Source organism: Anser anser, assembly GCF_964211835.1.
Source record: "Anser anser genome assembly, contig: HAP1_SCAFFOLD_439, whole genome shotgun sequence".
Lineage (NCBI taxonomy): Eukaryota > Metazoa > Chordata > Aves > Anseriformes > Anatidae > Anser > Anser anser.
Genome location: NW_028153941.1, coordinates 38,162 through 58,891, shown reverse-complemented (window position 1 = coordinate 58,891; position 20,730 = coordinate 38,162). Strand labels below are relative to the sequence as shown.

The window sequence follows — 20,730 nt, the reverse complement described above, 5'->3', positions numbered from 1 at the left end:
CCCCCATCCCCTATATCCCCCCACCCCCCACAACCCCCCCATCCCCTATAGCCCCCCCACAACCCCCCCATCCCCTATAGCCCCCCCACAACCCCCCCATCCCCTATAGCCCCCCCATCCCCTACACCCCCCCCCCCAACCCCCCCATCCCCTATAGCCCCCCCCCCAATATCCGACACCCCTGCACCCCTCTGCACTCAGCCAAAGCTCCTTTATTGCCAGCACCACACCGGGGGGGGGGGGGGTGCCAACCGCCCCCCCGCCCCCCCCCCACGCTGTGTGTGTGTGTGCACACCCGGGGGGGGGGTCCGGGGGCCGCCCCCCCCCCCGCCCCCCCCCTCAGGCGATGCCGCACATCTCCCGGCGGCTCAGCTTGCGGCGCCGCAGGTCGAGGCCGCGCTCCAGGCGGGCGTCCTCCTCCAGCGCCCTGCAACCAAAAAAAGGGGGGGGGGGGCACATTGGGATAGCCCCACCCTACATTTTTTAAGCCCCCCCCCCCCCCCCAAAATATTTGCCCCCCCCCCCGACTCACGTCCGCTCGCGCTGGTCCAGGTCGCGCACCAGCTCGTCCGCTGGTTGACCAGCGCCACCAGCTCGTCCAGCAGCAGCTGCTCCCGCTGCCGCTGCGCCGCCGACTTCTGCCACTCTGGGGGGGGCGGGGGGGGCCCCAAAATTAGGGGGAGGGGCCCAGAGATAATGGGGGGGGGGGCACACAAAGAAAAATTGGGGGGGGGTCCCAAAGCCGGGGGGAGGGGGCAGGGAATGGGCAGGAGAGCGTCCAAAGCAGGGGGGGTCCCAAGCCCAGGTTGTGCCTGGAGCAAAAGGGGGGGGTCCCCAAAGCAAAGGGGGGGGCCCAAAGACAAGGGGGGGGGGCAACAACAAGGGGGGGGGCCAAAGACAAGGAGGGGGTCCCCAAAACCAAGGGGAGGGGGTCCCCAAAGCCGGGGGGGGGGGGCAGGGAATGGGCAGGAGAGCGTCCAAAGCAGGGGGGTCCCAAGCCCAGGTTGTGCCTGAAGCAAAAGGGGGGGGGACCCCAAAGCAAAGGGGGGGCCCAAAGACAAGGGGGGGGGGGTCCCAAAATTGGGGGGGGTCCCAAAGATAATGGGGGGGGGTCCCCAAAGCCGGGGGGGGCAGGGAATGGCCAGGAGGGGCCCCAAAGCAGGGGGGGGGGTCCCAAAGACAAGGGGAGTCCCCAACCGAAGAGGGGGGGGTCCCCAAATCCCAGCTGTCCCCAAACCCGAAGGGGGGGGTCCCCAAACCCGAAGGGGGGGTCCCCAAACTTGAAGGGGGGGTCCCCAAACCTGAAGGGGGGGTCCCCAAACCCAAGGAGGGGGGTCCCCAAACCCAAAAGGGGGGGGGGGGGCAACCCCAGCCTGTCCCCAACCCCAGGGGTCCTGGGATCACCCAAAGCTGGGGGGGGGGACCCTAAAACCCGTCTGTCCCCAAGCCCCGCTGTCCCCAAAACCATCTGTCCCCTCCCCCCCCCCGTCTGTGTCCCCCCCCCCCAATCTGTCCCCAGTCCCCTGCCCCCCCCGCGCCCCCCCCAGCCCCACTCCCCCCCCCCCCCCTACCCTCGGTGGCCAGCATCGCCCGCAGCTCGCGGCTCAGCAGCTCGAAGCGCCGCTCCAGGTCCTGCTCCTCCATCCTGGGGGGGGCACGGGGACGTCACCCCCGGGTGGGGGCAGTGCCAGCACCCCCCCCCGGGTGGGTGACGGCCCCCCCCCCGCACTGGGTGCCCCCCCCCCCCCGGCCCCCCCCTCACAGCAGCTGCAGCTGGTCGTGGCGCCGCAGCAGCGCGTTCTTGGTGTTGACCAGCGCGAACCACTCCTGGATCAGGCGCTCCTCGCGCACCGGGTCCACGCCTGGGGACAGGGACAGGGGACATGGGGACACCGGGGGGGGCGTGGGGACACGGGGGGGGGCACGGGCTGCCCCCCCCCCCCCCCATGTCCTGAAGTCCCCTCACACGTGTCCCTCGCTGGGCGCTGTCCCCAAGTCCCCAGGTCTGCTCACCGCGTCCCTGTCCCCCTGTCCCCAAACCCCCTTGTCCCCAAATTCCCCTGCCCCCATGTCCCCCTGTCCCCAAATTCTCCTGTCCCCGTGTCCCCCTGTCCCCAAACCCCCTTGTCCCCAAATTCCCCTGCCCGTGTCCCCCTGTCCCCAAATTCCCCTGCCCCCATGTCCCCCGTCCCCAAATTCTCCTGTCCCCATGTCCCCCTGTCCCCGTGTCCCCCTGTCCCCGTGTCCCCCTGTCCCCAAATTCCCCTGTCCCCAAACCCCCCTGTCCCCAAACCCCCCTGTCCCCAAATTCCCCTGTCCCCGTGTCCCCCTGTCCCCAAATTCCCCTGTCCCCAAATTCCCCTGTCCCCATGTCCCCCCGTCCCGGTGTCCCCCTGTCCCCAAATTCCCCTGTCCCCAAATTCCCCTGTCCCCAAACCCCCCTGTCCCCATGTCCCCCTGTTCCCGTGTCCCCCTGTCCCCGTGTCCCCCTGTCCCCAAACCCCCCTGTCCCCAAATTCCCCTGTCCCCAAATTCCCCTGCCCCCATGTCCCCCTGTCCCCAAATTCTCCTGTCCCCAAATTCCCCTGCCCCCATGTCCCCCTGTCCCCAAATTCTCCTGTCCCCATGTCCCCCTGTCCCCGTGTCCCCCTGTCCCCGTGTCCCCTGTCCCCGTGTCCCCCTGTCCCCATGTCCCCCCGTCCCCCTGTCCCCCTGTCCCCGTCCCCAAACTTCCACCCCTTGTCCCCATCCATGTCCCCGCGCCCACACACCACGTCCCCTGCTGGGGGCTGTCCCCGTGCCCCCACGTCCCCATCCCACGTCCCCGTGTCCCCCTGCCACATCCCTGTCCCCACCCCATGTCCCCTGCTGGGTGCCATCGCCGTGTCCCCAGGTCCCCACGCCAGGTCCCTGTCCCCACCCCGCGTCCCCACGTCCCTAAATTTCCACCCCCTGTCCCCACGCCCCAACACCACAACCCTGATGGGTGCTGTCCCCGTGTCCCCCCACCCTGTCCCCATGTCCCCTGGGTGTCCCCGTCCCCGTGTCCCCCCCCCCGTGTCCCCGTGTCCCGTACCGGACTCCATCAGCGCCCTCAGCTCCCGCTCCAGGCTCCGGGCGCGGGCGTCCACCTGCGCCTGCTCCCGCTCCAGCGCCGCCAGCTCGGCCACCACGAACTGGCTGGTGTCCCGCAGGCGCTGCCGGGGCCCCCATGTCCCCAAGGGGTCCCCAAGGGGTCCCCAAAGGGTCCCCAAGGTCCCCAGGGGGTCCCCTCAATGTCCCCAGTGTCCCCAGGGGTTCCCCAGTGGCCCCAGGAGGTCCCCAGTGGCCCCACAGCCCCGTGTCCCGCAGGCGCTGCCAGGGGCCCCGATGTCCCCAAGGAGTCCCCAAGGAGTCCCCGAGGGGTCCCCGAGGGGTCCCCGAGGGGTCCCGAAGGGTCCCCAAGGTCCCCGGGGGGTCCCCTCAATGTCCCCAGTGGCCCCAGGGGTTCCCCAGTGTCCCCAGGGGTTCCCCAGTGGCCCCAGGGGGTCCCCAGTGGCCCCACAGCCCCGTGTCCTGCAGGCGCTGCCGGGGCCCCGATGTCCCCAAGGAGTCCCCAAGGAGTCCCCAAGGAGTCCCCAAGGAGTCCCCAAGGAGTCCCCAAGGGGTCCCCAAGGTCCCCAGGGGGTCCCCTCAATGTCCCCAGTGTCCCCAGGGGGTCCCCAGCGGCCCCAGGAGGTCCCCAGTGGCCCCACAGCCCCGTGTCCCGCAGGCGCTGCCGGGGCCCCGATGTCCCCAGGGTGTCCCCAAGGGGTCCCCCCAAGGTCCCCAGGGAGTCCCCAGTGGCCCCAGGGTGTCCTCAGGGTGTCCCCAGTGTCCCCAGGGTGTCCCCACAGCCCCCGTCCCGCTGCCACCCCCCTGTCCCCAACCTGTCCCCAGCCCAGCCCCGGCCCCCCCCTTACCGGCGTCTCCTCCTCTGCGGGGCCGGGTTCTGCTGCGGCATCTGGGGGGGGGGGGGACACAAAAATTTGGGGACGGGGGGACGGGGGGGGGGGGGGACACGGCCACTGCCTCCCCCAGCAGGGGGGGGGCCGTCCCCATCCCTGTCACCGTCCCCGTCCCCATCCCCGTCCCCGTCCCCATCCCTGTCCTCGTCCCCTGCTCACCGGGGGGGGGCCGGGCCGGGGGGGCCACGGGGGCCGCGGGGCTGCTCTGGGCGTCGGCGTCACCCTGGGGGGCGGAAATTGGGGGGGGGGGGTGTAAACAATGGGGGGGGGCACAGGGATGGGGGCTGCATTAGTGTAGGCCCTACAATAACACCCCGTTAGAGCAGGCCCTACAATAACATGCCCCCCCCTTAAAGCAGACTCTACAACAACACCCCCATCACAGCAGACCCTACCACAACACCACCATTAGTATAGACCCTACAATAACACCCCCCCCCATTACAGCAGACCCTACCATAACACCCCCCCCCCGCATTAGAGCAGACCCTACCATAATACCCCCCCCCCCCATCAGAGCAGACCCTACCATAACACACCCCCATTACAGCAGACCCTACCATAACACCCCCGTTAGCGCAGGCCCTGCCCTCACCGCGGTGCCGGGGGGGTCCCCGCGCCGCCCCCCCCGCGCTCTCCGCACCAGGTCGGCGTCGCGGAGCTGGGACAGGCCCCGGGACAGGCGGGGGGGGGCGGCCGGGGCCCGGGGCCGCCGCGGGGGGGGCACCAGCGCCGGGCTCCCAGCATCCTTTGCGGGCTCCGTGATGGCCGACCTCCCAGAATCCCTTGCGGTGTTGTCAATGACTGAACTCCCAGCATCCTTTGCAGGCTCCGTGATGGCCGAACTCCCAGAATCCCTTGCGGCGTTGCCGTTGGCCAAGCTCCCAGCATCCTTTGCGACCTCTTGGTTGACCAAACTCCCAGAATCCCTCGCGGCGTCGCCCTTGGTCGGGCTCCCATCATCCCTCGCATTGTTGTCATTGGTCGGGCTCCCAGGATCCCTTGCGCCATTGACGTTGGCCGTGCTCCCAGCATCCTTTGCAACCCCTGCACTGACCAAACTCCCAGAATCCCTTGCGGCGTCACCACTGGTCAGGCTCCCATCATCCCTTGCATTGTTGTCATTGGTCGGGCTCCCAGAATCCCTTGGGGCTTCCGGGTTGGCCAAACTCCCATCATCCTTTGTGGTTGCCTTGTTGGCCAAGCTCCCAGAATCCCTTGCGGCATTGTCATTGGCTAAGCCCCCAGCACCCTTTGCAGCGTTACCATTGGCCGGACTCCCAGAATCCCTTGCGCTGTTGTCATTGGCCAAGCTCCCACCATCCTTTGCGGCATCGCTGTTGGCCAAGCTCCCAGCATCCTTTGTGACCTCTGGGTTGACCAAACTCCCATCATCCTTTGCGGCTCCATCATTGACCGAGCTCCCATCATCCCTTGTGGCCTTGTCATTGGCCGAACTCCCAGCATCCTTTGCAGGCCCCATGATGGCCGAACTCCCAGAATCCCTTGCGGTGTCGCCGTTGGCCGAACTCCCATCATCCCTTGCAACCTTTGGGTTGACCGAACTCCCAGCATCCTTCGCGGCTCCCTCGGGCTCGGTGATGGCCGAACTCCCATCGTCCCTTGCGGCTCCCTCAATGGCCGGACTCCCAGAATCCCTTGCGGCGTTGTCATTGGCCAAACTCCCAGCATGCCTTGCGGGCTCCATGATGGCCGCCCTCCCATCATCCCTTGCGGCGCCGTCCGCCACCCCCTGGGTCCCCCCGGCCCCCGCTGCCGCAGCTCCGGGTTCCGGGGGCGCTGGGGGTGTCCCGGGGGCTCCGGGGGTGCCGGGGGGGTCCCGGGGGGCTCCGGGGCGATGGCGGGGGGTCCCGGGGGGGGTCCCCGAGGCGGGCGCGCAGCAGCCCCAGGTACGTCAGCACCCCCAGGGCGTCCGGCACCGGCGGCTGCTCCAGGTCGGCCGGGTCCAGCAGGCGGGGGACGCCCAGCGCCGAGAACCCCGCAAACGCCTGGGGGGGGGGGGGACACAAAAATGGGGAGGGGGGGGGGTCGGGGGGGGGGCCCTGAGCACCCTGAGTGCCCCCAGCCCCCCCCCCCCGAGCCCCCCCCCCCCCTCACCAGTTTGTTGTTGCCTCGGATGTCCAGGGGGTCCAGGGCCTCAAAGTCACTGGGGGGGGGACAAGAGTCGGGGGGGGGGGGGGGGGCAGGTGACCCATCATGGCCCCCCCCATCCCCAGGGTGCCCCCCCACGTCCCAATACCCCCCCCATCCCCTGATGCCCCCCCATGGCACCCCCCCCTATACCCAGGAGACTCCCTGTCCCCCCCACAATGTCCCAAAACGCCCCCCCCCACCCCCGGGCTGCCCCCCCACGTCCAAAAATGCCCCCCATGTCCCAAAACGCCCCCCCCAATGTCCTAAAATGCCCCCCCCCGTGCCCTCCACATTCCCCCCCATGTCCCCAATCACACCCCCCACCACCCCCAAGGGACCCCAGTCCCCAAGGGACCCCAGTCCCCCCCGACCCCCCCCCCAATCCCCAACCCCCCCCCCCACCCCAGGCCGCCTCCCCACATCCCAAAACGCCCCCCCCCCACCCCCCCACCCCATTCCCCCCCCCATTCCCCCCCCCCAAGAGCCGCCTCCCACCCCCTCCACCACCCCCATCCTTCCCCCGCCACCTCCCCGGGGTGCCCCCTACCCACCCCGGTGCCCCCCGGTGCCCCCCCGGTGCCCCCCCGGTGCCCCCCCCCGACCCCCCCTGCCCCCCCCCGGCCCCTCACACGCTGTGGGGCCGGAAGCGGTGCAGCAGGGCGCAGAAGGCCAGCCCGCTGCGCCAGCTGGTGCTGAAGTTGGTGACCCGCACCCCCCGGTAGCCGGCCGTCGCCTCCTGGCACCAGGCCAGCAGCGAGGCCCGGCGGCTGCCCCCCCCCGGGGGGGGGGGCTGGAAAAGAAAAAAAAAGGGGGGGGGGTGTCAGGGTGGGCCTGGACCCCCCCCCCCTACATCCTCACTCCCCTCCCCGTAACGCCCTAATCTTACCCCTGTGGGGTCTCCCCGCACCTGAGCGGCACGAGGTCGACCTGGACCCCCCCCCCAAAATATTTCCCCCCCAGATAACCCCAGATCCCCCTAAGTGACCCCAGACCCCCCCCAAAAATAACCCAAGACCCCCCGGGACTACAGACCACCCCCCACATAACTCCAGACCCCCCCCCAAATAACCCAAGACCCCCCCAAATAACCCCAACTCCCCCCCCCAAAATAACCCAAGACCCCCTCGGAACACCAGACCCCCCCCAATAACCCCAGGACCCCCCAAGAGACCCCAGCCCCCCCCAGATAACCCAAGACCCCCCCAAATAACCCCAACTCCCCCCCCAAAATAACCCAAGACCCCCTCGGAACCCCAGGACCCCCCCCAATAACCCCAGACCCCCCCCAAGGGACCCCAGCCCCCCCCAAATAACCCAAGACCCCCCGTAAATAGCCCCAGCCCCCCCCCCAAAATACCCCCCCCCCCCAAATAATCCCAGACCCCCCTGGGACCCTCCGTCCCTGTCGCTGGGGCCCCCCGCACCCCCCAGCCCCACTCACCACAGTTTCTCTTGGGGGGGTTCCCGGGGGTGTCCCCCCCCCGTCCGGGCGGTCCCCCCCCTCTGCGGCAGCACCTGGATGGGGGCAGGGGTCAGGACCCCGAATTTGGGGGGGGGGCATCCCGCTGTGCCCCCCCCAATGACCCACCTGTGCCTGGGGGGGGCCCCCCCGGCTCCTCCTCCTCCACCAGCGCCTGCAGCTCCCGGGGTGCGTCTGGGGGGGGGAATGGGGGGGGTCAGGGCAGTGCCCCCCCCCCCCAAAAAATGGGGGGGGGACACTGACGTGATGGGGGGGGATTTGGGGTCGAAATGGAGATATTTGGGGGCTGGGGGGGGGGGCACTGCGGCCGTTCGGGGCGATTCGGAGCAGTTTTGGGGCCTCGGACCCACCTTTGGGGACGGGGGGGGCGCTCCCCCGGCGCGGCCCCCCCCCTGCACGGCCTTCCTCCTCCTTGTCCTCCTCCTCCTCCTCGTCCTCGCTCTCGTTGAAGTCGCCCAGGTCGGCCACGTCGCCCAGGCGGGAGCTGAGCAGGCTGGCCACGCTGCGCATGTCCTCGTCCCTGCGCCCCAAAGCGTCACCGCGGGGCCCCCCCGCCTCGCCCCCCCCCCCCCCCCCAAGGTCCCCCTTCAACGTCCCCAGCCTCTGTGGGGTCCCCAAGACCCCGCCGTCCCCAACGACCCCGCGGTGGCTCCCAACGGCCCTCGATGTCCCCAAGGACCCCGGCACCCTCCCAGCGACCCCAAGACCCCCAAGACCCCAATTCCCTCCCAGTGTCCCGAGACCCCAACGCCCTCCCGATGTCCCCGATGTCCCCAGCGTCCCCAAGACCCCCAAGACCCCAATTCCCTCCCAGTGTCCCCAAGACCCCCAAGACCCTCCCAATGTCCCCAAAATCCCCAAGATCCCCCCAATGTCCCCAAGATCCCCACACCCTCCCAAAGTCCCCAAGACCCCAACGTCCTCCCAGTGCCCCCAAGACCCCCAAGACCCCAATTCCCTCCCAGTGTCCCCGAGACCCCCAAGACCCTTCCAATGTCCCCAAGACCCCAAGACCCTCCCAATGTCCCCAATATCCCCAAGATCCCCCCAATGTCCCCAATATCCCCAAGACCCCAACGTCCTCCCAGCGCCCCCAAGACCCCCAAGACCCCAATTCCCTCCCAGTGTCCCCGAGACCCCCAACACCCTCCCAATGTCCCCAATATCCCCAAGATCCCCCCAATGTCCCCAATATCCCCAAGACCCCAACGCCCTCCCAGCGCCCCCAAGACCCCGATGCCCTCCCAACATCCCCAAGACCCCAACACCACCCCAACGCCCCCCCCGGCCCCCCACTCACGTGGGGTGCCCCTCGTGCAGGACGGTGGCGCTGAGGCTCAGGCGCAGGCTGGCGGCCGCCACCTTGCGGGACCGGGGCCGCAGCGGCAGCGCCAGCGCCACGCGGGTGGGCGCGGGGCCCGCAAAGCGCCCCAGGTCCAGCGCCGCCGCCGCCACCACCGAGCGCCGCCCCCGCGACTCCTGCCGTGGTGTTTTTTGGGGGGGGGGGGGGGGGGGGTCAGGCATTGCCCCCCCCTCGGCACCCCACGCCCGGCCCCAAGCACCCCCCCCCCACCCCGCCCCGGCCCCACTCACGTTCTCCACCAGGAAGGTCCACTCCTTGTCATCGTAGGTGGTGGCGTGGGGGTCCTGGGGGGGGCACGGGGACAGTGAGTGTGCAAGGGGGCTTGTGCAAGAGAGCGTGTGCAAGGGGACGCGTGCAAGGGGACTCGTGCAAGGGGACTCGTGCAAGGGGACTCGGTGTGTGCAAGGGGATGCGTGCAAGGGGACTCGGTGTGTGCAAGGGGATGCGTGCAAGGGGACTTGTGCAAGGGGACTTGTGCAAGGGGATGCGTGCAAGGGGACGCGTGCAAGGGGATGCGTGTAAGGGGACTCGTGCAAGGGGATACATGCAAGGGGACTCGGTGTGTGCAAGGGGATGCGTGCAAGGGGACTCGTGTAAGGGGATACATGCAAGGGGACTCAGTGTGTGCAAGGGGATGTGTGCAAGGGGACTCGTGCAAGGGGATGCGTGCAAGGGGACTCAGTGTGTGCAAGGGGATGTGTGCAAGGGGACTCGTGCAAGGGGACTCGTGCAAGGGGACTCGTGCAAGGGGACGCATGCAAGGGGATGCAGACTTGTGCAAGGGGATGCGTGCAAGGGAACGCGTGCAAGGGGACTTGGTGTGTGCAAGGGGATGCAGACTTGTGCAAGGGGATGCGTGCAAGGGAACGCGTGCAAGGGGACTTGGTGTGTGCAAGGGGATGCAGACTTGTGCAAGGGGATGCGTGCAAGGGAACGCGTGCAAGGGGACTTGGTGTGTGCAAGGGGATGCAGACTTGTGCAAGGGGATGCCTACAATGGGAATCGTGCAAGGGATGCGCACAAGGGGGCTCGGTGTGCGCAAGGGACTCGGACGCGTGCAAGGGGACGGGGTTTAGGTGAGAGCACTTGTGCAAAGGGACGTGTGCAAGCGGATGCGGTGCGCGCGAGGGGGCGTGCGATAGCCGACGCGCAAGGAAACGGGCGTGCAAAGAGACGCGGCTTGGGCGAGGAGGCTTGTGCAAGGGCACGCGTGCAAGGGGACGCGTGCAAGGGGACGCGTGCGAGGGGATGCGTGTAAGGGGACTCGTGCAAGGGGATACATGCAAGGGGACTCGGTGTGTGCAAGGGGATGCGTGCAAGGGGACTCGTGTAAGGGGATACATGCAAGGGGACTCAGTGTGTGCAAGGGGATGTGTGCAAGGGGACTCGTGCAAGGGGATGCGTGCAAGGGGACTCAGTGTGTGCAAGGGGATGTGTGCAAGGGGACTCGTGCAAGGGGACTCGTGCAAGGGGACTCGTGCAAGGGGACGCATGCAAGGGGATGCAGACTTGTGCAAGGGATGCGTGCAAGGGAACGCGTGCAAGGGGACTTGGTGTGTGCAAGGGGATGCAGACTTGTGCAAGGGGATGCGTGCAAGGGAACGCGTGCAAGGGGACTTGGTGTGTGCAAGGGGATGCAGACTTGTGCAAGGGGATGCGTGCAAGGGAACGCGTGCAAGGGGACTTGGTGTGTGCAAGGGGATGCAGACTTGTGCAAGGGGATGCCTACAATGGGAATCGTGCAAGGGGATGCGCACAAGGGGGCTCGGTGTGCGCAAGGGGACTCGGACGCGTGCAAGGGGACGGGGTTTAGGTGAGAGCACTTGTGCAAAGGGACGTGTGCAAGCGGATGCGGTGCGCGCGAGGGGGCGTGCGATAGCCGACGCGCAAGGAAACGGGCGTGCAAAGAGACGCGGCTTGGGCGAGGAGGCTTGTGCAAGGGCACGTGTGCAAGGGGACGCGTGCAAGGGACGCGTGCGAGGGACGCACCCGGTAGAGGGTGACGACGACGTCGACGCTCTCGGGCGCCACCCACACCACCATGCCCCGGTACGGGTTCTCGATGCCGGGCTGCCAGCTGTGGGGCTGCTCCCCCCCGTCAGGGCCCCCGAGAGCCCGGGGACCCCCCCGGGACCCCCCCCCAAGACCCCCTGGGACCCCCCAGCCCCATGAACACCCCCCCCCCCCCGTAGCCCCCCCCAGCCCCAAATCCCCCCAGTAGCCCCTCGATAGCTGCAGAATCACCCCAAAGCCCCTGGCCCCCCCCCACAGCCCCCCGACCCCAAATTCCCCCATGGCCCCCCCGACCCCAAAATCCCCCCAAATCCCCCATGGCCCCTCAGCCCCCCCCCCGGCCCCCCCCAGCCCACAAATCCCCCCATAGCCCCCCAGCCCCCTTATAGCCCCCCAGCCCCTAAAAAACCCCACGGCCCCCCATAACCCCCCAAGCCCCAAATCCCCCCCCAGCCCCAAATCCCCCCCCAGCCCCAAATCCCCCCATGGCCCCCCCGACCCCCAAATCCCCCCAAATCACCCCCGCCCCCCCAGCCCACCTTGGAGCAGACGCGCCGGTTGCGCCGGGTCCAGACGACCACCAGCTTGTCGGGCTGCCTGGGGGGGGGGCAGGGGGGGTCAGACCCCCCCGGGGCCGGGCCCCCATAGGGCGGGGGGGCGGGGGGGGCCCTTATCTCGCGGGGGGGGGCCGGGCGGGGCTGTGGGGCGGCCCCATAGATAACGGCAGCGGGTCCCCACCCACCCCCCCCCCCCAACCAGGGCAGGTGCTTGGGGCCGGGGGGGGGCCGGAGCTAAATTTGGGGCTGGGGGGGGGGAAATTGGACACCCCCGGCTGGGAGGGGGGGGGTTTAATCCTCCCCCCCCCTCTCCGGGGCTATTTTTGGCCGCCCTGGCTCCAGAGTTGCCGTTTTCCGCCCTGGCCCCATTTATGGGCATTTTTGGCTCAAAACGAAACCAGCGGCTGGGTGCTGGGGGGGGGGGGGCAGGTCAAGAGCCCCCCCCCCCCGCCCAACCCCTTTATATCCCCCCCCCCCGCAGCCCCCTCGACCCGGCAGGAGCCGCCCCCCCCCCCTTAGCGCCCCGCTCCCCCCACCAGGACCCCAAATCCCCCCGGGGGGGGGGGGGGGGGGGGGAGTCCCTGCCCCTCGCAGCCCCCCCCCACGCCCCCCCCCCCGACTTCACGCCCCCCCACGACCCCTGTCCCCCCCCCCAGCCCCTCTATAGGGACCGGTCCGTACGGGGCGTGCGGGGCAAGGGGGGGGACCCTGTGCGAGCCGGGGGGGGGGGGTCGCGGTGACCCGGGGGGGGGCGGTGACCCGGGGGGGTCCGGGGGGGGGTGTCCGGGGGGGGGGGTGTCCCGGGGGGGGGTCCGGGGGGGGGGGCACTCACCATTTCCTGGTGCCCTCCACCACCAGCTCCTCGTAGCTCGCCTCGAAGCGCACCTTGGCCGCCGCTTCCCCGCCCGCTGCAGCCGCTTCCACACCGAGCCCATGGCGACCCCCCCCCCGGGACCCCCCCCCCCGGGACCTCCCCGCAGCGGCCGGGCCCGGGCCGGGTGCGCTCCGAGGCTCCCCCCCCCCCGCCCGCCCCCCCGCCCCGTTCCCCCCCCCCCGCGCTGGGCGCGGCTCGGCCCGCCCGGGCAGGAAGCGTGGAGCGGGGCGAGGCGGGGGGGGGGGGGGAGGGGGGGGCAGGAGGAAATCCCCCCCCCAGCGCTAAAGCGGGGCCCCCCCCCCCCGCTGCCCCCCCCCCCACCCCAGCCGGGACCGCCCCCCAAATCGAGGGAACCACCCTGTTGAGACGCTCCCCCCCCCCCCGGCACTATATAATTATTGCCCCCCCCCCCCCCCCCCGGGCCATATAGGCGCGTAGGGCCCCCCCCCGGGCTGTAAAGCCTCATAGACGCCCCCCCGCCGTAAAGACCCCCCAGGGCCCTGCACAACCCCCCCCACCCCATACAGCCCCCCCGTGCCCGTGCATCGCCTCCACACCCCTATATCTGCCCCCCCCAGCCATGTGCCCCCCCCCTTCACTAGTAATTGCCCCCCCCTCCCCAACCCACCCCCCCGGAGCCCCCCCAAATGCCCCAAACTTACCCCAAGGGCCCCCAAATCCCCCCCCAACACCCCTGGTTCAGTCCCACTGCCCCCAAATCCCCCCAACTGCCCCCAAATCCCCCCAACTGCCCCCAAATCCCCCCCAATTGCCCCAAATCCCCCTTCCCCTGCCCTCAAATCCCCCCCATTGCCCCCAGCTTCCCCCACTGCCCCCAAATCCCCCCAACTGCCCCAAATCCCCCTTCCTGCCCCCAAATCCCCCCCCATTGCCCCCAGCTTCCCCCAACAGCCCCCAAATCCCCCCAACTGCCCCAAATCCCCCCACTGCCCCCAAATCCCCCCCAAACTGCCCCAAATCCCCCCCAACTGCCCCCAAATCCCCCCCAACTGCCCCCAAACCCCCCCCATTGCCCCCAGCTTCCCCCAACTGCCCCCAAATCCCCCCCAACTGCCCCCAAATCCCCCCCACTGCCCCCAAATCCCCCCCAAACTGCCCCCAAATCCCCCCCAACTGCCCCCAAATCCCCTTCCTGCCCCCAAATCCCCCCAACTGTCCCCAAACCCCCCCATTGCCCCAGCTTCCCCCAACTGCCCCCAATCCCCCCCCACTGTCCCCCAAATCCCCCCCAATGCCCCCAAATCCCCCCCCACTGCCCCCAAATCCCCCCCAAACTGCCCCAAATCCCCCCCAACTGCCCCCAATCCCCCTTCCTGCCCCCAAATCCCCCCCAACTGTCCCCAAACCCCCCATTGCCCCCAGCTTCCCCCCAACTGCCCCCAAATCCCCCCCCAACTGCCCCCACATCCCCCCCATTGCCCCCAGCTTCCCCCAACAGCCCCCAAATCCCCCCCCAACTGCCCCCACATCCCCAACCCCTCAATCCTACCCCATACCCCCCCAACCCCACCCCCCAGCCCCCCCAAATCCTCCCCCAACCCTCCCCCCAAAGCCCCCCCCCCCCCCCCCCAGCCCCCGACCCCAACCCAAACGAGACGCAGAGAAAACGCTCGGACCTCGTGCTGCCCGGTGCGAGGGGGCTGGTGGGGAGTTCCTTTATGGGTTTTGGGGTCCCGGGGGGGTCCCGGGGGGGGCGTCGAGCCCCCGCAGCGCCCGCAGCGCCTCGGCGCAGGCCCGCACCAGGGCGCAGAGCTGGGCGCTGCCCTCGGCCGAGGCGGTGCGGGGCAGCTCGCGCGCCGCCCAGCCCAGCTTCTGCAGCACCGCCGCCGCCGCCGCCGCCACCTCCGCCGCCTCGGGGCCGGGGGGCGAGGGTTGGGGACCCCCCCCCGGCGCCCCGAAGCCGCCCCCTCGCAGTGCTCGGGCCGAGGGGCTGCGGGGTGGCCCGGGGGGGAGGCTGCGGGGCCGCCGGAGCGGGTTCGGGCGCTGCGGGGGGGGGACGGGGATGGGGTTAGGGGGCGCTGGGGACGTCGCCAGGAGACCCGGACCCGTCCCGGAGCCCTCGGCCCCGTCCCAAATCACTTCTGGCCCCGTCCCAAACCCCCCGTCCCCGTCCCAGACCCCTCGTCCCCATCCCAGTTCCTTTTGTCCCCACCCCAGACCCCTTTTTCCCCCACCCTGGTCCCCTTCTTCCCGTCCCAGTCTCCTTGTCCCCATCCTGGACCCTTCTGTCCCCATCCTGGACCCTTCTGTCCCCATCCCTGACCGTTTGTCCCCATCCCTGACTTTTTGTCCCCATCCCTGACCCTTTTGTCCCACTCCAGACCCTTTTTGCCCCCACCCCGGACCCCTGCCCCTATCCCCATCTCCACGCCGCGCTCCCAGACCCCCGTCCCCATCCCCAGTCCCCGTCCCGAATCCCAGTGCCCCCTCCCTGTCCCTACCGGCTCCGTTCCCATCCCGAACCCCAAACCCAAGCCCTGCGCCTGTCCCTGCTGCCCCGTCCCCATCCCCAAACCCCGTCCCCATCCCCACCGTCCCCGTCCCGTTCCCCGTTCCCCGTCCCCCCACCCCCGAGCCCCGTCCGCACCGTCCCCGTCACGCTCCCCGGCCCCGTCGCGCTCCCCGGCCCCGTCGCGCTCCCCGGCGCCGTCGCGCTCCGCGTCCAGCTCGTGGCAGGTGACGCAGTGCAGCTGCTGCCGCTTGTCCTGCAGGAGGATGGTCTGGGGGGGGGGCGGGGGGGGGGGGTCCGTCAGCACCCCGACACCCCCAGTACCCCCCGGTACCCCCCGTATCCCCGTTACTTTCCCTGGACCCCCTGTTACCGTCCCCGTACCCCCCCAGTACCCTCCTGTTCCCCCCCTGGTACCCCCCATTCCCCCGTACCCCGCAGCGGGGGCAGCAGGAGCCCAGCATGCGGTACCCCCGTTACCGTCCCCGTACCCCCCGGTACCCCCCCGTACCCCCCATCACCGTCCCCGTACCCCCCATTACCCCCCCGTACCCCCCATTACCCCCGGTGCCCCCCCGGTACCCCCCCGTACCCGGCAACGGGGGCAGCAGGAGCCCAGCATGCGGTACCCCCGTTACCGGCCCCGTACCCCCCCGGTACCCCCCCGGTACCCCCCGTACCCCGCAGCGGGGGCAGCAGGAGCCCAGCATGCGGTACCCCCGTTACCGGCCCCGTACCCCCCCGGTACCCCCCGTACCCCGCAGCGGGGGCAGCAGGAGCCCAGCATGCGGTACCCCCGCAGGAGGTAGCGCCCCAGGGCCTGGCTGACCCGGTCCTGCCGCTCCCGCCGCGACCGCAGCTCCGCCGCCGGCACCGGCTCCCAGCGCGGCTCCGCCTCCGCCTCCCGCGCCTGGGGGGGGGGGGCGCGGTTACCGGGGGGGGGGGGGGCGCGGTTACCGGGGGGGGGGGGGTCACGATTATCACGGTGAGCACGGTTACGGGGGGGGGAACGGTAACGGGAGGGGCACGGTTACCGGGAGGGGGGGTCATGGGGAAGGGGGAGCACGGGGAGAAGGGTTACCGGGGGGGGGGCACGATTACCGGGAGGGGGGGGTTGTGGGGAGGGGGAGGGCACGGTTACCACGGGGGGGGGGTCACGGTTACCGGGGGGCTCGGGGGGAGGGGGGAGGACAGGGAGCACGGTCACCGGGGCGGGCACAGACGGGGCACGGTTATCGGGGGGGGGGGCTACGGTTACCGGGAGGGGGTCGCGGTTACCGGAGGGACACGGCGACCGCGTGGGGGGGGTCATAGGGAGGGGGGGTCACGGGGAGCACGGTCCCGGGAGGGGGGGGGGGGCGCGGTAACGGGGGAAACGGAATTGGGGAGGGGGGGGCGGTAACGGGGAGGCACCGGGAGAGGCGGGGGAGGGCTGGGGGGGGGCGCGGGGGATCCCGGCGGGGACCGGAGGGGGGGGGAGGGGGGGTCCCGGACCCGGCCCGGCCCCGCCGCCGCCCGCACCCGCGTTCAGCGCCATGGTCGCCGCGGAGACAGCGTCGCCAGGAAGTGACGTCACGCAGCGGGGGGGTCAGGCGGGGAAAGGGGTCCGGGGGGAAACAAGGGGCGCGGTCCGGCTGCGAAATGAGTCCGGGGGGGAAGCGCGCACCGCGAAACAAGGACCCGCCGCCGTCGTGGTCCCACTGCCCCCGGGGGGGGGGAAGAACGAGGGCACCCCCCCGCAGCCCCCACCCCAAATAAAAGACACGGGGACACCGAGTTCCGGTGGGAAACCTTTATTTCGCTGGAAAAGCCGGGGGGGGGATCCCGGGGGGGGGGCGATGAGGGAGGTGGCAGCTACGAGGAGACCGGGAGGGGGGGGCTGGGGAGTAGCAGAACCCCCGGGGGGGTCGGGGGGGGGCAGTCGAGACGTGGGAACCTCCGTACAAAAAGGTGGGGGGACGGGGAGGGGAACGCTGGCGGGGTGGGGGGCGCAGGCTCTGCTCCGACGCCGCCCGACCTGGAAGAAAGCAGAGAGAAGTCAGGGGGGGCTGCGCCAGGACCACCGGCCCGGGGACGCTGCCAGCAGGGGGGGGGTGGAGCGGTGACGGTGACGGGGATCCCAGAGAGGGGGGCAAGCGGCCCCTTCCCCGCAGCGGCCGGGGCGCGGGAGCCCCCCCTTTTCCCGCGACGCGGTGCGAGACCGGCGGCGGCGGCGGCGGCAGCCCGGGGCTCCTCTGACCTGACGCGGCGGCGGCCGCGGGGCTCCGGGGGGGGGCTCTCAGGGCCGCGGCGAGTCCTCGCGCGCGGGTGGCCCAGGGCCGCTTCCTCGGCGGGGGGATTTTCCTGCCGGGCTCCTTCCGCCTTGGGGGGTCACCTCCTGGGAGACGAAGGCCCGTTACAACCGGCCAGCGCCGCGCCCGGGAGGGACCGGTGCCGGCGGAGACGCGCGCCCGCGCCCGATGGCAAGCGCCGGGGCCACAGCGCCTCTCCCCGGCCACGCTCCGGGACCAGCCCCGCGGGCGGCGTGCGCTCGCCCCGCTCTCCCCGCGCCCCCTCGGGACACGCGGCTGCACCCCCCGCCGCGCCAAACTCCCCGCGCCCGCCGGCGGGCTCGGGGTGAGGGGGCTTTGATGGCGGAAAGGCCGCGCCGGGGCGGCCCCCACCGCCTCCTGCCGCCGTAAGGCGCTCACCTCGGCTCAAAAGGCAGAGTACCGCGCCCTGTCCGCGTACGGGTCGCGCTCGAACCGCTGCATGTCGTAGAGGGAGGCCCGAGCGACCGACGAGACCGGCGACAGCTGACTACGATCGTAAGTGTACGCCTCTCCGACGGTGGTGGCCGCGGCTGCCGTGCGGCGCAGGGGGCTTCTATCCCGGGTGTAATAGGTGGAGGAGGCCGCCGCCGCCGCGGCGGTGGCGGCGGCGGCGACCGCGGCGGCCGCGCCCGGGGTGGGCAGCAGAGCTCTATCGTAGGGGTCTAGGGTGGTGGGGATGCGACTGGCCATGGCTGTGGTGGCGGCCATGGCCGTGGACTGGACCTGGGAGTACTGGGCGTACTGGGAGTACTGGGCCATGGTCTGCTCTGCATAGGCGTCGTATGCAGAGGCCGTCGCATAGGACCTGACGCGGTAGCGCTTGTAGTAGTCGGCCATCCCGCTGTACGCGTCATCGTAATACATGGTCTCCCCATAGCCCGCGGTGTAGGGAGTGCGCACGGCTCCGTACTGCTCGTTATAGGCCTCGGTAAAGTCAGCCACTTGCCCCGGGCGATCTACCGGACACTCTTTAGACCAGTGCCCTTCCTTCCCGCACCGGTAGCAGCCGCTCTTGTCTCCCATCCCGGGCGCGGTCCTGAGCCGACTCGTGGACAACTGCACGCGCATCCGCTTGCCTTTAAGAAACAGACGCAAAAGGGAGGCTATAATTAACGGCGGGCACACGGGGAAGCACCAACAGCCACCGGGGACTCTCCTCCTCCTCCTTCTCCTCCTCCTCCTGTGCCGAGCCCCGCAGGGACGAGGCCGAAGCGACCCAGCATACGCAGGTGCGGAGCCGGCTCAGAGCCTCATGACACCGCAGCGCCCCAGGGACGGACGGGACCTGCGGTATTTTTAATTCTTATTTTCCCCTTTTTCTCCCCATTTCCAGCCCGCTGGCAAAACGGAGAGGCACAAACCCGCTCTCCCACGGGAGCAGGGCCCCGGCTGTGGCACAACCACGGGGCAGCGCAAGCACCGCGCTCAAGCTCGACGCGTGACTGCAACGAGATGCAGCCGTGGCGCCACCAGTACTGGGAAGCGTTGGAGGGCAGGGGGACAACGTCCCCAGGGCAAAGGGATGCCCTGCCCAGGCGGTAACACGCATGGCACAGCTTCTTGGCGCTTTATTCAACCCGAACCTGTGGGTGCCAACCCCGGCGGGGTTCTCCTGGGCCCCTGTGCACGGGGCCAGCACCGAATCTATCGCACGCCGGGGAAAAAAGGCAACAAAACCCCCTTGTTTTGGGCTCAGGGGTGAAGGCAGCGGCCACGCTGCTCACATCTGCCACGTCTACGTGTCGCGGTCCTGAACTGGGGAGGGGGCACCGCCTGGGTTCCCCCCGCTCCCCGATGGGGCTGCACACGGGCACCCCGTTGGGAGGACCCCGAGAGAGTCCTGCAGGATGCGGCCCCGCGCCCGCAGAAGCTCCCCCCACAGCGCGGAACCGGCAGGAAAGAGCCGAGGACCCCCCCGGCCGGGCGGCCCCGCACCTCCTCTCCTACCTGACCGTCTGCCTCGGGCTCAGCCCGGCGCTACCTACTCCCAGCCAAGGGCCGCGGCCCCGGCCCGCGCGTCACCTTGGAACTCGGTGTTGTCCAGCCCGCGGATGGCCTCCACCGCGTCCTCCGCCCGCTCCATGTGCACGAAGGCATAGTCCTTGACGATGTCGCACTCGATGACGGGGCCGTACTCCTCGAACTTGGCCCGCAGCTCCAGGTTGGTGCACGTGGGGCTGATGTTGCCCACGTGCAGCTTGGTGGAGGCCTTGCTCTTGTTCTTGCTGGCCTCCACGTTGATGCAGACGCCGTGCAGCTTGTGGTGGTGCAGGTTGCGGATGGCGTCCTCGGCCGCCGTCTTGTCCTCAATGTGCACGAAGCCGTAGTTCTTGATGATATCGCACTCCAGCACCTTGCCGTACTGCTCGAACAGCGAGCGGATCTCCTGCTCCGTCGCCTCCCGTGGCAAGTTCCCGATGAACAGCTTCACCATCTCGGCGGCCTGCACCGGAGAGAAAAAAAAACCAAGAAGGAGTCAGTTGGGACAGGACCAGGGGGACAGGAGGAGCTCCCACCCCCAGCTCGCTCCCCTCACGGCCTCCCCTATACCTCCATTCCCCACTGTTCCTCCCCACACCCCTATATTCCAACCCCCCATCCCCAAATTCTCACCCATTTCCCTCCCATCTCCCCCCCGTGGCCTCCCCCGTTCCCTCCCATCACCCCATCCCCCTCTGTGACCCCCCCGTACCCCCATATTCCCCCCCGCCATTCCCCCCACCCCCAAATTCTCCCTTGCTTCCCTCCCATCCCCCCCCGTTTCTCTCCATGACCCCCCGGGGCCTCCCCCATTCTCCCCGACCCCCCCAGTCCCCCTCCGTGCCCCCCCTCCCCTCCCATTGTCCCCCCGTAACCCCCCCAGCCCCCCCTTCTCTCCCCTGCCCCCGCCCGTTCCCTCCCCTCCCCCCCGTTCTCTCCCCGCCCCCCCCCCGCCGCCCTCACAGGGCCCGGATCGGGCCCGGCCTCGCCCCCAGCCCCCCCCCGAGCCCCCCGCGATCTCCCCCGGGACCCCCAGGCCCGGCCCCGGCCGCTCCCCGCACCCCCGGCCCCCCCCCGCGCTCACCGCGGCCCCGCGCTGCCTCTCGCCGGGTCGGTGACGGCGACAAAATGGCGGCGGCGCCCGCTCCGCCCCCCCCCGCGCCTCCCGCCCCCGGAGCCCCGCCCCCGGAGCCCGCCGATTGGCTGCGGGCCGCAAGGGGCGCGGCGCGATTGGCTGAGCGCGGTGACGTCACCGCGCAGCTCGCCCGCCCGCCCACTGGCCAATGGCGAAGGAGGGAGGGGAGGGGAAAGAGAGGGGGTGTTTCCGGTCACGTGGGGAAACGCGGCCAATCGGGGAGCGGCGTGGGGGCGTGGCCTGGAGGCCCGGCGGAGCCCGGCGGGGTCGGAGCGGCGGAGCGGGGCCGGGGCAGGCAGCGAGCGGCGGGACCGGAACCGGAACCGGAACCCTTGGCCCCTCCCCTCCCGGCTAGGCCCCTCCCCTCCCCGTTAGACCCCGCCCCCTCCCTATTAGGCCCCTCCCT

General features: G+C 70.6%; 3 protein-coding genes across 7 annotated transcripts; all 3 read right to left on the bottom strand.

Annotated features, from left to right (window-relative positions):
* Positions 1–196: 196 nt before the first annotated feature.
* Positions 197–12,503, bottom strand: EHBP1L1 (EH domain binding protein 1 like 1). Its single transcript, XM_083853405.1, is given in 22 exon segments — positions 197–427; positions 533–572; positions 575–646; positions 1,572–1,645; positions 1,763–1,862; positions 3,077–3,197; positions 3,942–3,982; positions 4,146–4,209; positions 4,582–5,708; position 5,710; positions 5,714–5,995; positions 6,105–6,153; positions 6,770–6,930; positions 7,582–7,655; positions 7,729–7,794; positions 7,971–8,140; positions 8,921–9,099; positions 9,214–9,267; positions 10,973–11,068; positions 11,536–11,593; positions 12,386–12,446; positions 12,449–12,503. Coding segments are annotated over 22 exon segments (3,018 nt in total). The 5' UTR covers positions 12,489–12,503; the 3' UTR covers positions 197–339.
* A 1,568-nt stretch (positions 12,504–14,071) lies between these two features.
* On the bottom strand, positions 14,072–16,209 carry ZNRD2 (zinc ribbon domain containing 2; the record flags this gene model as incomplete). The annotated part of the gene is given in 5 exon segments (XM_083853392.1): positions 14,072–14,295; positions 14,297–14,431; positions 15,036–15,168; positions 15,655–15,807; positions 16,156–16,209. Coding segments are annotated over 5 exon segments (666 nt in total). The 3' UTR covers positions 14,072–14,104.
* Positions 16,210–16,674: 465 nt separating this feature from the next.
* LOC310891093 (RNA-binding protein 4B-like) lies at positions 16,675–20,672 on the bottom strand. 5 transcript variants are annotated; one of them, XM_083853401.1, is made up of 4 exons: positions 20,274–20,672; positions 19,232–19,652; positions 17,137–17,274; positions 16,675–16,914 (listed from the first exon to the last, which is right to left on the bottom strand). In XM_083853401.1, the coding sequence occupies exons 2-4, from the start codon at positions 19,641–19,643 to the stop codon at positions 16,691–16,693; spliced, it is 774 nt and encodes a 257-aa protein (XP_083709527.1). In that variant the 5' UTR covers positions 19,644–19,652; positions 20,274–20,672; the 3' UTR covers positions 16,675–16,690. The 5 variants fall into 5 exon arrangements, with proteins under 5 accessions (XP_083709527.1, XP_083709525.1, XP_083709529.1 ...); XM_083853399.1 differs by lacking the exon at positions 17,137–17,274 and adding an exon at positions 17,588–18,285 and having other exon boundaries at positions 20,274–20,410; XM_083853400.1 differs by lacking the exon at positions 16,675–16,914 and adding an exon at positions 17,588–18,285 and having other exon boundaries at positions 17,036–17,274; positions 20,274–20,410.
* Positions 20,673–20,730: the final 58 nt, after the last annotated feature.

Bases quoted from the DNA above. Each gene is read 5' to 3' on its own strand.
- LOC310891093 (XM_083853399.1), bottom strand. From the start codon at position 19,643: ATGGTGAAGCTGTTCATCGGGAACTTGCCACGGGAGGCGACGGAGCAG. The intron at 18,286-19,231 runs GTGACGCGCGGG...TGTTTCTTAAAG, and splicing joins GGACAACACCGAGTTCCAAG to GCAAGCGGATGCGCGTGCAG.